At 43.8% G+C, this 12265-nt stretch overlaps 1 protein-coding gene across 1 annotated transcript in view; it reads right to left on the bottom strand.

The window, feature by feature from the left end:
* The window catches only part of lcor (ligand dependent nuclear receptor corepressor), a 98798-nt gene that overhangs the window by 21545 nt on the left and 64988 nt on the right, over window positions 1-12265 (bottom strand). Inside the window, 1 exon segment of the mRNA XM_034197083.1 lies at window positions 8568-8677. Coding sequence (XP_034052974.1) covers window positions 8568-8677 — 110 coding nt within the window.

Raw genomic sequence — 12265 nt, 5'->3', positions numbered from 1 at the left:
TCTTCTACATCAACACGTGTCCCCTCTTCTTCATGTCTCTTCTACATCAACATGTGTCCCCTCTTCTTCATGTCTCTTCTACATCAACATGTGTCCCCTCTTCTCCATGTCTCTTCTACATCAACATGTGTCCCCTCTTCTTCATGTCTCTTCTACATCAACATGTGTCCCCTCTTCTTCATGTCTCTTCTACATCAACATGTGTCCCCTCTTCTTCATGTCTCTTCTACATCAACATGTGTCCCCTCTTCTTCATGTCTCTTCTACATCACATGTGTCCCCTCTTCTTCATGTCTCCTCTACATCAACATGTGTCCCCTCTTCTTCATGTCTCTTCTACATCAACATGTGTCCCCTCTTCTCCATGTCTCTTCTACATCAACATGTGTCCCCTCTTCTTCATGTCTCTTCTACATCAACATGTGTCCCCTCTTCTCCATGTCTCTTCTACATCAACATGTGTCCCCTCTTCTTCATGTCTCTTCTACATCAACATGTGTCCCCTCTTCTCCATGTCTCTTCTACATCAACATGTGTCCCCTCTTCTTCATGTCTCTTCCACATCAACATGTGTCCCTTCTTATTCATGTCTCTTCTACATCAACATGTGTCCCCTCTTCTTCATGTCTCTTCTACATCAACATGTGTCCCCTCTTCTTCATGTCTCTTCTTCATCAACATGTGTCCCCTCTTCTTCATGTCTCTTCTACATCAACATGTGTCCCCTCTTCTTCATGTCTCTTCTACATCAACATGTGTCCCCTCTTCTTCATGTCTCTTCTTCATCAACATGTGTCCCCTCTTCTTCATGTCTCTTCTACATCAACATGTGTCCCCTCTTCTTCATGTCTCTTCTACATCAACATGTGTCCCCTCTTCTTCATGTCTCTTCTACATCAACATGTGTCCCCTCTTCTTCATGTCTCTTCTACATCAACATGTGTCCCCTCTTCTTCATGTCTCTTCTACATCAACATGTGTCCCCTCTTCTCCATGTCTCTTCTTCATCAACATGTGTCCCCTCTTCTTCATGTCTCTTCTACATCAACATGTGTCCCCTCTTCTTCATGTCTCTTCTTCATCAACATGTGTCCCCTCTTCTTCATGTCTCTTCTACATCAACATGTGTCCCCTCTTCTTCATGTCTCTTCTACATCAACATGTGTCCCCTCTTCTTCATGTCCCCTTTACATCAACATGTGTCCCCTCTTCTTCATGTCTCTTCTTCATCAACATGTGTCCCCTCTTCTTCATGTCTCTTCTACATCAACATGTGTCCCCTCTTCTCCATGTCTCTTCTACATCAACATGTGTCCCCTCTTCTTCATGTCTCTTCTACATCAACATGTTGTCCCCCTTTTCTTCATGTCTCTTCTTCATCAACATGTGTCCCCTCTTCTTCATGTCTCTTCTACATCAACATGTGTCCCCTCTTCTTCATGTCTCTTCTACATCAACATGTGTCCCCTCTTCTTCATGTCTCTTCTACATCAACATGTGTCCCCTCTTCTTCATGTCTCTTTCTACATCAACATGTGTCCCCTCTTCTTCATTTCTCTTCTTCATCAACATGTGTCCCCTCTTCTTCATGTCTCTTCTACATCAACATGTGTCCCCTCTTCTCCATGTCTCTTCTACATCAACATGTGTCCCCTCTTCTTCATGTCTCTTCTACATCAACATGTGTCCCCTCTGTGGAAAGAGACTCTGAAAGTTTTCAGGAACAAAGATTCTCTCTCTTTTTGATCCATTTTTATAAAAACCTGTCTGAAAATGAGCTGATCAGATTTTGGCCACTTTATGATGTCATAACGATGTTTTGTCTTGTGTAACCATTACATTACATTACATTGCATTTAGCTGACGCTTTTGTCCAAAGCGACTTACAATAAGTACATTAGACCAGGAAGACACAACCTTGAAGAAAACAGAATCATATAAGTATATCAGGTTTCATAGAGCCAAACATTTCAAGTGCTACTCAACTGGCTTTAGGTAATCCAGTCCTTTATTGGTATAAAAGTGCTTCGTTAATCGTTCTAACGCTCGAAGTGGAGTCGAAAGAGATGAGTTTTCAGTTTGCGCCGGAAGATGTGCAAGCTATCTGCCGTCCTGATGTCAATGGGGAGCTCATTCCACCATCTTGGAGCCAGGATAGCAAACCCACGTGTTTTCCGCCGATGGGAACTTGGGTCCCCCTCGCAGCGAGGGGCGCAACGAGTCGTTTGGCTGATGCAGAGCGTAGTGCACGCGCTGGGGTGTACGGTTTAACCATGTCCTGGATGTATGAAGGGCCAGATCCATTCGCAGCACGGTAAGCAAGTACCAGTGTCTTGAAGTGGATTCTAGCAGTTACCGGAAGCCAGTGAAGGGAGCGGAGGAGCGGAGTGGTGTGGGAGAATTTAGGAAGGTTGAAAACCAGACGAGCCGCTGCATTCTGGATGAGCTGCAGAGGTCGGATGGCACATGCAGGTAGACCAGCCAGGAGGGAGTTGCAGTAGTCTAGGCGTGAGATGACGAGAGCCTGGACCAGAACCTGAGTCGCTTTCTGAGTCAGCTGGGGACGTATCTTCCTGATGTTGTAAAGCGTGTATCTGCAGCAGCGGGTTGTAGCAGCGATGTTTGCAGTGAAGGACAGGTTGTTATCTAGGGTCACACCCAGATTCCTTGCAGTCTGAGTCGGGGGAAACAACTGAGGTGCCGATGTTGATTGTCAGGTCAAGAGTTGGACAATCTTTTCCCGGGAGGAAGAGCAGCTCAGTCTTGTCAAGGTTGAGCTTGAGGTGGTGAGCAGACATCCACTGAGAGATGTCAGCTAGACAAGCAGAGATGCGTGCGACGACCTGGGTCTCTGAGCGGGGAAAGGACAGAATTAATTGGGTGTCGTCAGCGTAGCAGTGGTAAGAAAAACCATGCGGGCTAATGACTGATCCGAGCGAGTTTGTGTACAAGGAGAAGAGGAGGGGACCAAGAACAGAGCCCTGAGGGACCCCCGTAGTTAATTGACAAGGGTCGGACTCAGACCCTCTCCAAGTCACCCTGTAGGTACGGTCTTTCAGGTATGAGGTGAGGAGGGAAAGTGCAGAGCCAGAAACTCCAAGTTTTTGGAGAGTGCGAAGGAGGATCTGATGATTCACCGTGTCGAATGCAGCAGACAGGTCCAACAGGATGATGACAGAGGAGAGGGGATGCAGTTTTGGCAGTGTGCAGTTCCTCCGTGACAGCAATGAGAGCAGTTTCTGTGGAGTGACCTGCCTTGAAACCAGACTGGTGCGGATCCAGAAGGTTGTTCTGATTGAGATAACAGGAGAGTTGTTTAAAGACAGCGCGTTCAAGTGATTTAGACAGGAACGGGAGGAGAGAGACAGGCCTGTAGTTTTATAACATCAGACGGGTTGAGAGTGGGTTTCTTTAGGAGAGGGTTTACTCTTGCCTCCTTGAGACTGTTTGGAAAGTGACCAGAAGTTAGAGAAGTGTTGATGAAATGGGTGAGAAACGGTAGCATATCAGGAGCGATAGTCTGAAGGAGGTTTTGAAGGGATAGGGTCCAGAGGACAGGTGGTAGGGCGGGCAGAGGTAATGAGGGTAAGAACCTCACTTGGAGAGAGAGGGGAAAAGGAGGTTAGTGTGTTGGTGGAAGGAAGGTCTGGTGACCCAGCGGTGAGTAAAGGTGAGTCAGAAAAAGAAGAGCGAATATCATTAACCTTTTTTTCAAAGTGGGTAACAAAGTCGCTTGACAGAAGTGAGGAGGGGGGAGGAGCTTTTGGAGGGTCCAAGAGGGTGGAGAAGATGGAAAATAGTTTTTTAGGATTGGAATAGGAAGATTGGATCTTATCTTGAAAGAAAGTGCTTTTTGCCTGAGAGATCGAAGCAGAGAAAGAGGAGAGGAGAGCTTGATAGGTTAGGAGGTCGTCACGGTGTTTGGATTTCCACCATTTCCGCTCTGCTGCCCTAAGGACGGTTCTATTAGCACGCAGTGCATCATTTAGCCAGGGAGCCGGAGGGGACTGACGAGCCTGCCGAGATGTCAGAGGACAGAGCGAGTCCAGAGTGGATGAGAGAGTAGAGAGGAGAGTTTCTGCAGCAGAGTTTGGAGGGCAGTAGTTGGAACGAATCAGAGGAAGGGAGGGCTGAGAGCACCGACGAGGCAAAGGTAGAGGGAGAGAGGGAGCGAAGGTTACGGCGGACAAGTGTAGGATGGGAAGAGATGAGTTTGTTATGTTTGGAAAGGGATAGAGAGAATGAAATGAAGAAGTGATCGGATGTGTGGAGCGGGTTTACAGAGAGGTTAGAAGTAGCGCAGTTCCTTGAGAATATGAGATCAAGGACATTGCCAGCTTTATGAGTCGGTGGGGACGGAGAGAGTGAGAAAGCAAAGGCGGTTAACAGAGATGTTAGTTCGTCTATCTTCCCCATCTGGAGGTTGAAGTCTCCGAGAAGTACAGCGGGAGGGCCAGTTTCAGGGATGTGTGAGAGGAGATGATCTAATTCCTCCAAGAAGTCCCCCAAGGCGCCTGGTGGACGGTAGAGAACAACAATGGTTAACTGTATAGGATGGGTTTACTGTGACGGCATGGAATTCAAAGGTGGAAGGAGTGAAGTTAGGGTAGCTTGAAGAGGGAAAAGCTCCATTTGGGAGAGAGCAGGAGACCAGTGCCACCCTCCTCTGCCAGTGGGTCTGGGTGTATGGGAGAAGGAATATGCAGTGGAGAGAGCTGCTGGGGTGGATGTGTTGGATGGAGTAATCCAGGTCTCAGTGAGACCATTAGCCAATCAGCAACCAAGGTAACCCCCCCCCCCCCCCCCACCTTATCACCTGAATCTCCTCCTAGAGCACCATTGAGTTCTTTGTAACCAAATGTCTCTCAGAGGGGCGTGGGGAGGGGCTCCTTATTTTCATCTAAAGTAACAGACAGAGAATCATCACTTTGGAAACAGGGCTGAAACAGAGGGGATTATGGGTAATGCTGCAATGATCTGTTTGGTGTTTCAGCCAATCAGAGACAGGCTCTGGATATATCTGAGACCTGTGATATATTGATGAAAAACAGTATAATAGGAGACCTTTAAAATAATATTATTTTTTCAAGTTTGAAGGTTCATGTCCAATTTTTATGAATACAAATATATTGTACCTTATGACAGTTTCCTGTTTTATGTCAGACTTGCTAAGCAGTCCGCTACAATGACTAGGAAAACACTACAAACTATGTGTAATGTTTAACAAAATCCATTAGCAACCAAAGCGGTTGTATTATTCCAGTGTGTGGTATAAGCTTTGATTTCCGTTAGGTGGTACGTAGGTGTTGTTGCCAGATGTTGTTTGTGATTAATTTCTTAATCCCTCATTAATGTTAGTTGACTTCTTCACCTAAACATGGCAGAGTGTTATCCCTAACACTGAAAGTATCTTGTTGACATGGCAGTAAAGGAGCTTAAAGGTCCCGTGTCATGGTCATTTCTACTAATTATAATTCCACTGTTGAGGTCGACTAGAATAGATTTACATTGTTCAATTTTCCAAACTCACATTGGTTTCATACAGCATCTCTGTATAGTATGTGTATTCACTCTGTCCTAAATGGCTTGTTGGAGCTCCTGCCCCCCCCCCTCCCTGTGAGCCCAGTGTGCTCTGATTGGTCGGGACGTTGCGAGGCTCTTTGCTGCGAGGAGCGGACAGGTTTCCGGGTCGGCGATACAGAGAGACACAGCGAAACTCATCCTGAGCACACACACTCACAGCCGAAGTAAAAACAATAAGTGTGGCTTGATATTGAGAAAGAAAAAGGTTTATTATAACGCTGTGAGAATGGGTCTGCGGAGAGCATTTCTCCGCCATCCCAACTCGTCTATTACCAACGTTCAGGGAGCTCTATGCAAGTCAATGGGACTCCCTGTTAGTTAGCCAAGGGATCCTGGTGTGTGAGGGGCTCCGCGGATTGGTCCATTTGGGCCAATCCGGTCATTTGTTGTTGATGTGGGAGTTCACACGTCACAGAACCCAGGAAGCAAACAATGGAAAAAGAGAAATGTCCAACGAGGCGTTCTGGGGCAGCACAGACAGGTCTTCTCTGTGTTAGAGTTGTACTCGCTACAGGGTGCACTTTGAGGGTTTGTGACTCTGCAGACCGTTTACATGCAGAAAAACCTTCATAACACAAGGGGACGGGTGATAACCAGAAAAGCATGACATGGGACCTTTAAAGTGTAAAACAAACTGTACGCGTGACTTTTGTGTGGCGTCAAAGACCCCAATAACATTTAGCTGATTCAACAAATACTTTTACTGGATACACTATGTGCTATCTCTGCAACACTCAAACAGGAGTGAGTTAGTTTGCTAATCTAATCACACAGCAACATTTTGATTTTGAGAAATCTCCTGGGGAAACCCTGTGTTTTTGCTTGATAGGAATGGCCGTTGTGTAACGCTATAGGTTTCTGCATAGGTACACAAATGGCCTCGCCTCAATATAACAAAGCAGAGTGGTTTCACAGCTGCACCTTTTCCAGAAACATTTCCGCGAGAGGTTCAGGAATTCTAGATTCCACCGAGAGAGGAAACTGCTTTAGAAAGTATGTTTGCCCTAAGCAAAGCATAATCATTTTGGGCAGGTTTTCAAGGGAGTTTTAACTTCCAATCAGCAAGAGAGAGGATCAGATCAGGCAAGTGTAGTGCAGTGATTTCAACAGTGTATACAGTAGCATTGGCCAGCATCATTGCACATGCCTACAACTTTAACTGTACATGTTGCTAGCCAAATATACTTTCATGTGTGACAAAGCTTGATTTTGAAAAACGTTGCTCCATTGCACATTAGATTCATATTGGCAGGTAAAAAGCAAAGATTATGAGTTGTTAGACTACGTCTGTGACCACTTCTGAGTTTTAATACAGCTTAAAACACTGTAAACATTACTATAATAGTGATTGTCTGTATTTATGGTATGTTTGTCTAGTGCCCTGGCCTGTGTGATGGTGTATCTGTCTTTAAGCAACATCTCTACAGGAGGCGACATTGATTAAGGCTGGCCATTGATTTGACAGGCCTCTGCTTCCTCTCTCCCTCCGACCAGGAAAAAAACATCTTCAAATATACATCAATAAATGACATTCAGTTGACACTTTCTATCCAAAATCCAAAGAGACTTATCTACACTATTAGCCATGCCTACACATTGTAGATTAGTATTTAGTCTGAGGACACTTCAATCTAGACTAGTGACCCTCTGATTGGTAGACGACTACCTTACTCACAACCACAGTATGTCTGACTCTGTATAATGAAGTACATTCAAAAAGCACCACAAACTACATCCTACAAATCCTCAAGTTGAATCAACACCTCTTAAACAATATTTATGGAAGTGTCTCCCAGATAAAGGGTAGTCAGCCCAATCTTGGCTGAAGCTTGCTGTAGTTTTGCATCAACTAAGGTGCAATTTCTACTTAAATATCAAAATGTGAGACTTATGCCTATTTTATCCCCTTTTTTTTTAAATCCCAGCCCCGAGTTGCTGTTAGTGTCCAATTTGTAAATGGATTTTGCTGTGTTCATGTATTATTGTTATGTCTGGTAGCATGCTGTTTCTCCTAGTGAAGGGTGTACTCTTCCACACTTTTTTAAACCTTCCTAAATTCAGCATGAGTTACTTGCCCTCAAATCTCCACTGTGTTAAATAACCTTCCTAAGAGTTTCCCACATGGCCTCTCTTTGTAATGACGGCACTTTGAGTAAAGGTCGGAAAAGTGGGTCGGCCTCTCTGGCCCAGATCTTAACCGATTTGGGGTCTACCTTGAGGGCGGAATAGTCTTTTTGCTCCAATTTTAAAACTTTGTAAAAGTTAAATGTGGTGTCCCTCAGGAGTCGATCCCTGGTCCCCTTTTTATCCCAACTCTGCTAATTGGCATACTTAGGCAGAAGACACACAACTTAAAATATCATTCTCTAACAGAGACCTGATTAAGTTTAGTGAAGTCTTCAACATGTGCCTCATGCATAATGTTTCAAAGTGCAGACATTGAAGAACATAGAGATAAGACGTACAAGAAAACGTTTACTCAACATGTTTTTGGAATCAGAAAAATGACAAGAAGATTTGACAACACTGTTTGGTTTTGTTAAAAATTAAGAGGACATATATATTCTCTAAAAGCAATCCCACACTGGTCCATTTCATTAATATTAATAATAATGAAATGTAATAGAGAGCTTTCAAGTCCTAAATGGTCTGGTTTCATAAAAGAAACTTACTGGAAAATAATTGAACGCAATTAATGTCTGAAATATTTTATACATTCTGATATTTTATGCCCTTATAGGACTTTTCTTTTTTTATTCCTTCGTATTAACGAGTTTGCATATGTGAAATTATTATGGGACATCATACTGCAACTTTTGATGACTTTTTTCAGACATGCTATAATATGACATCACTATAAAATATCCTAATTCATTCATTCACTTTTTATTATTACTTTCGTTTTTTTTCGACATACTATACAATTAATACGTTATAAAAGATAATGAAATTACGGACAAATGTACGTGTGTGTGTGTTTTACCTTTCTGTGTAACACAGCATTGAGGAAGTCGTGGGCCTGTCTCTCCAGCCGGCTGATCCGAGACGGCTCCGACAGCACCTGGCTGCCTCCACCTTTCTCTGCGCTGTGCTCCTATAGATACATAAGAGAAAAGAGTGTGTTAAGGCAAGTTCTGTCCAAAACATAAACCCCTCACACACCAATACACCACATGTTAAAACCCCCAGTTGTATTGTATATTGTGTAGATGTGAGCCTTCATAAGAGCCTGCTGCAGCTATGTGCAAATTTTTCCATCTTTCCAAACGCATTTTAGGAGTTCTGGTTCCCTTAAAGTTTTAATATGTTTATGTTTATATGCCTGAAAGAAGATCTGCGGTTAATACAAGCTGAAGAGATTTTAACATTTTGTCCTACGACATAAAATACGTCAGTAAATACCCCACTGTTGAATTTAAAAAACAGCGTTAACATTAGCCGCTTTTAGCTTCCCGGTGGTGACGTGAAGTCATGTGACCGTGCTGTAGTTCCTTTATAGCCCAACATTAGCCTCCTTTAGCTTAGCGGTGGTGACGTGAAGTCATGTGACCGTTCTGTAGTTCCTTTATAGCCCAACATTAGCCGCCTTTAGCTTAGCGGTGGTGACGTGAAGTCATGTGACCGTGCTGTAGTTCCTTTATAGCCCAACATTAGCCTCCTTTAGCTTAGCGGTGGTGACGTGAAGTCATGTGACCGTTCTGTAGTTCCTTTATAGCCCAACATTAGCCACCTTTAGCTTAGCGGTGGTGACGTGAAGTCATGTGACCGTGCTGTAGTTCCTTTATAGCCCAACATTAGCCGCTTTTAGCTTAGCGGTGGTGACGTGAAGTCGTGACCGTGCTGTAGTTCCTTTATAGCCCAACATTAGCCTCCTTTAGCTTAGCGGTGGTGACGTGAAGTCATGTGACCGTTCTGTAGTTCCTTTATAGCCCAACATTAGCCACCTTTAGCTTAGCGGCGATGACGTGAAGTCATGTGACCGTGCTGTAGTTCCTTTATAGCCCAACATTAGCCTCCTTTAGCTTAGCGGTGGTGACGTGAAGTCATGTGACCGTTCTGTAGTTCCTTTATAGCCCAACATTAGCCTCCTTTAGCTTAGCGGTGGTGACGTGAAGTCATGTGACCGTTCTGTAGTTCCTTTATAGCCCAACATTAGCCACCTTTAGCTTAGGCGGTGGTGACGTGAAGTCATGTGACCGTGCTGTAGTTCCTTTATAGCCCAACATTAGCCTCCTTTAGCTTAGCGGTGGTGACGTGAAGTCATGTGACCGTGCTGTAGTTCCTTTATAGCCCAACATTAGCCGCTTTTAGCTTAGCGGTGGTGATGTGAAGTCATGTGACCGTTCTGTAGTTCCTTTATAGCCCAACATTAGCCACCTTTAGCTTAGCGGCGGTGACGTGAAGTCATGTGACCGTGCTGTAGTTCCTTTATAGCCCAACATTAGCCGCTTTTAGCTTAGCGGTGGTGATGTGAAGTCATGTGACCGTGCTGTAGTTCCTTTATAGCCCAACATTAGCCGCTTTTAGATTAGCGGTGGTGACGTGAAGTCATGTGACCGTTCTGTAGTTCCTTTATAGCCCAACATTAGCCACCTTTAGCTTAGCGGCGATGACGTGAAGTCATGTGACCGTGCTGTAGTTCCTTTATAGCCCAACGTTAGCTTTTTACTTCAAAAATCCCAAAATGGATCTAATATGTAGAGATGAATCTGCTGAACAAAACGTGTAAGTATCATAAACGTGTGTTTGCCACAGATTTTCTGAAATATTCCGAAATCCATATTTTAGCCGAGGGAAACGGGGAGATGCTAACTTCAGGGTCGGCCTACAAAAATCCATCTCCACTGCTCCACTCTGTTGACAGTACAGGGAGAAGTGGTGTCTCAATTCTCTTCTTTTCTATCTGGCAGCCAATCAAACGGCTTCCTCAGGATATCCAAGGTCTCAGGCCTGGCGAGACTCCGCTAGCAGCCGCTAAGAGGAAATGTGTATTCAGCTTTTAAATCTAAAGGGCTTAATAACAATGTGAGTGTGTGTTGCCATTGTCTTCATTAGCAGGGAATTTGGGTACGTCTGTTTACGTGAATGTCAACACTCTGAGATGTGTGTTTCAGTATTCCTGCCTTTCTTTGTTTCTCTTTTGCTTGCATGGCTTCAGATCAAAGAATCAATGATTCCCGCCCACCGACGCTCCTCTGGCATTTCACAAAAAAGCGGAGGGTAATAACAGAGAGGTCGGGAGAGCTTTCAAGCCCTAACACATGAATACGCGATCGTATTGAGCGAATACAAATAAATCTGCTGCAAATGTTGCCTTATTATTCCCCCTTATTAGGACGTGCACACTGCAAGTAGCTAACATCATTATTGACCAGTCAGACAATGCTGCAAATATCCTGTAATTCCTGCCAGGCTTTGGTAAATTGATTTCATTCTGTTGATTGTTTTTGCTCGTTAGGATCATGAGTAATTACTGTATTACACGCAGAAACATTGTTGTATTTTATATTCACCCAGAGTGCCTGTAGCAACAATACTGTGTTGTTGTGCTTTATTAGCATGAGCAGATGGGGCTGATGGGGGGGGGGGGGTTGGTGGAGACGTAAGGATGTTTTTAGGAGACAGATGGCCGACCCCGCAGGTCGCACCAGGGTCAAGTTGAAAAACAAGCAACGGCCGAGGGAAGGACGCCCCTCCTAACTTCCTTCCCTCCCTCGTTCACTCGCTCAATCACATCCCAAAAATAAAGACGGAAATAACGGACAAAGAAGTCCTTAAAAAGTCATCCGAGGAGGGAAGGCAAACTCCCTCCGATGATAAAGACCGTATGAATAAGCGAGTATGTTGTCATAAGGGCACATACATCGGTTTATCTAATCTTACATTCTGCTTTATTTGTATTCTATTTTAAATTTATAAAGATATTTCTGCATTTATTTTCACTTATAGGTTTACTCCCTTAGTGGTTATTACTCTACATTATTTACTATTCTCTGTTAGTTTCAAATCCTAAATTGGGTAATTTCATACCAACATGAATGGATGATGATGCAAACATTATGTATAACTAATTATATGGAACTATGTTTGATGCTGAATGCGAAAAAAACTATATTTTTTAAAAGAAAAAAGTTAATTTCTTTTCAATTCCAGATTAAATGAGCAGATGTGTTTTGTTTGCGTCAAAATGTTGTCTTTTTGAAATGAAGAAAAAAATAATCAGTGCATGTTACTATCAATATTGGAATTAATTGAATTGAAGAGCATGTGATAAGATCACAAAAGTTAATTAAGGAAGAGTGACTATGATCCATTTTTTATCACTGAGAAGCAGGTACCACAACATCCATGTTTGTGTGTGTGTGTGTGTGTGTGTGTGTGCTTGTACGTGTTTGTGTGTGTGTGTGTGTGTGTGTGTGTGTGTGTGTGTGTGGCCTAGCATTACTATACTTGTGGGGACCTAAATATGTTTACACAGTCACGTGTGGGGACTCTCCGCCCTTATGGGGACAAAATGGAGGTCCCCATGAGGGGAATCATTAATTTTAGGGTGAAGACTTGGTTAGGGTTAGGCATGTGTTGGTTATGGTTAAGGTTAGGATAATCTCCAGGAAATGAATGTAATGTCCCCTGAAGTGATGTATACATGGTATGTGTGTGTGCGTGTGTGTGTGTGATACAC

Source organism: Gymnodraco acuticeps, unplaced genomic scaffold, assembly GCF_902827175.1.
Source record: "Gymnodraco acuticeps unplaced genomic scaffold, fGymAcu1.1, whole genome shotgun sequence".
In the NCBI taxonomy this organism is placed as follows: domain Eukaryota; kingdom Metazoa; phylum Chordata; class Actinopteri; order Perciformes; family Bathydraconidae; genus Gymnodraco; species Gymnodraco acuticeps.
Note: the sequence above shows the minus strand (reverse complement) of the source record. Positions and strands in the feature narration are given on the sequence as shown.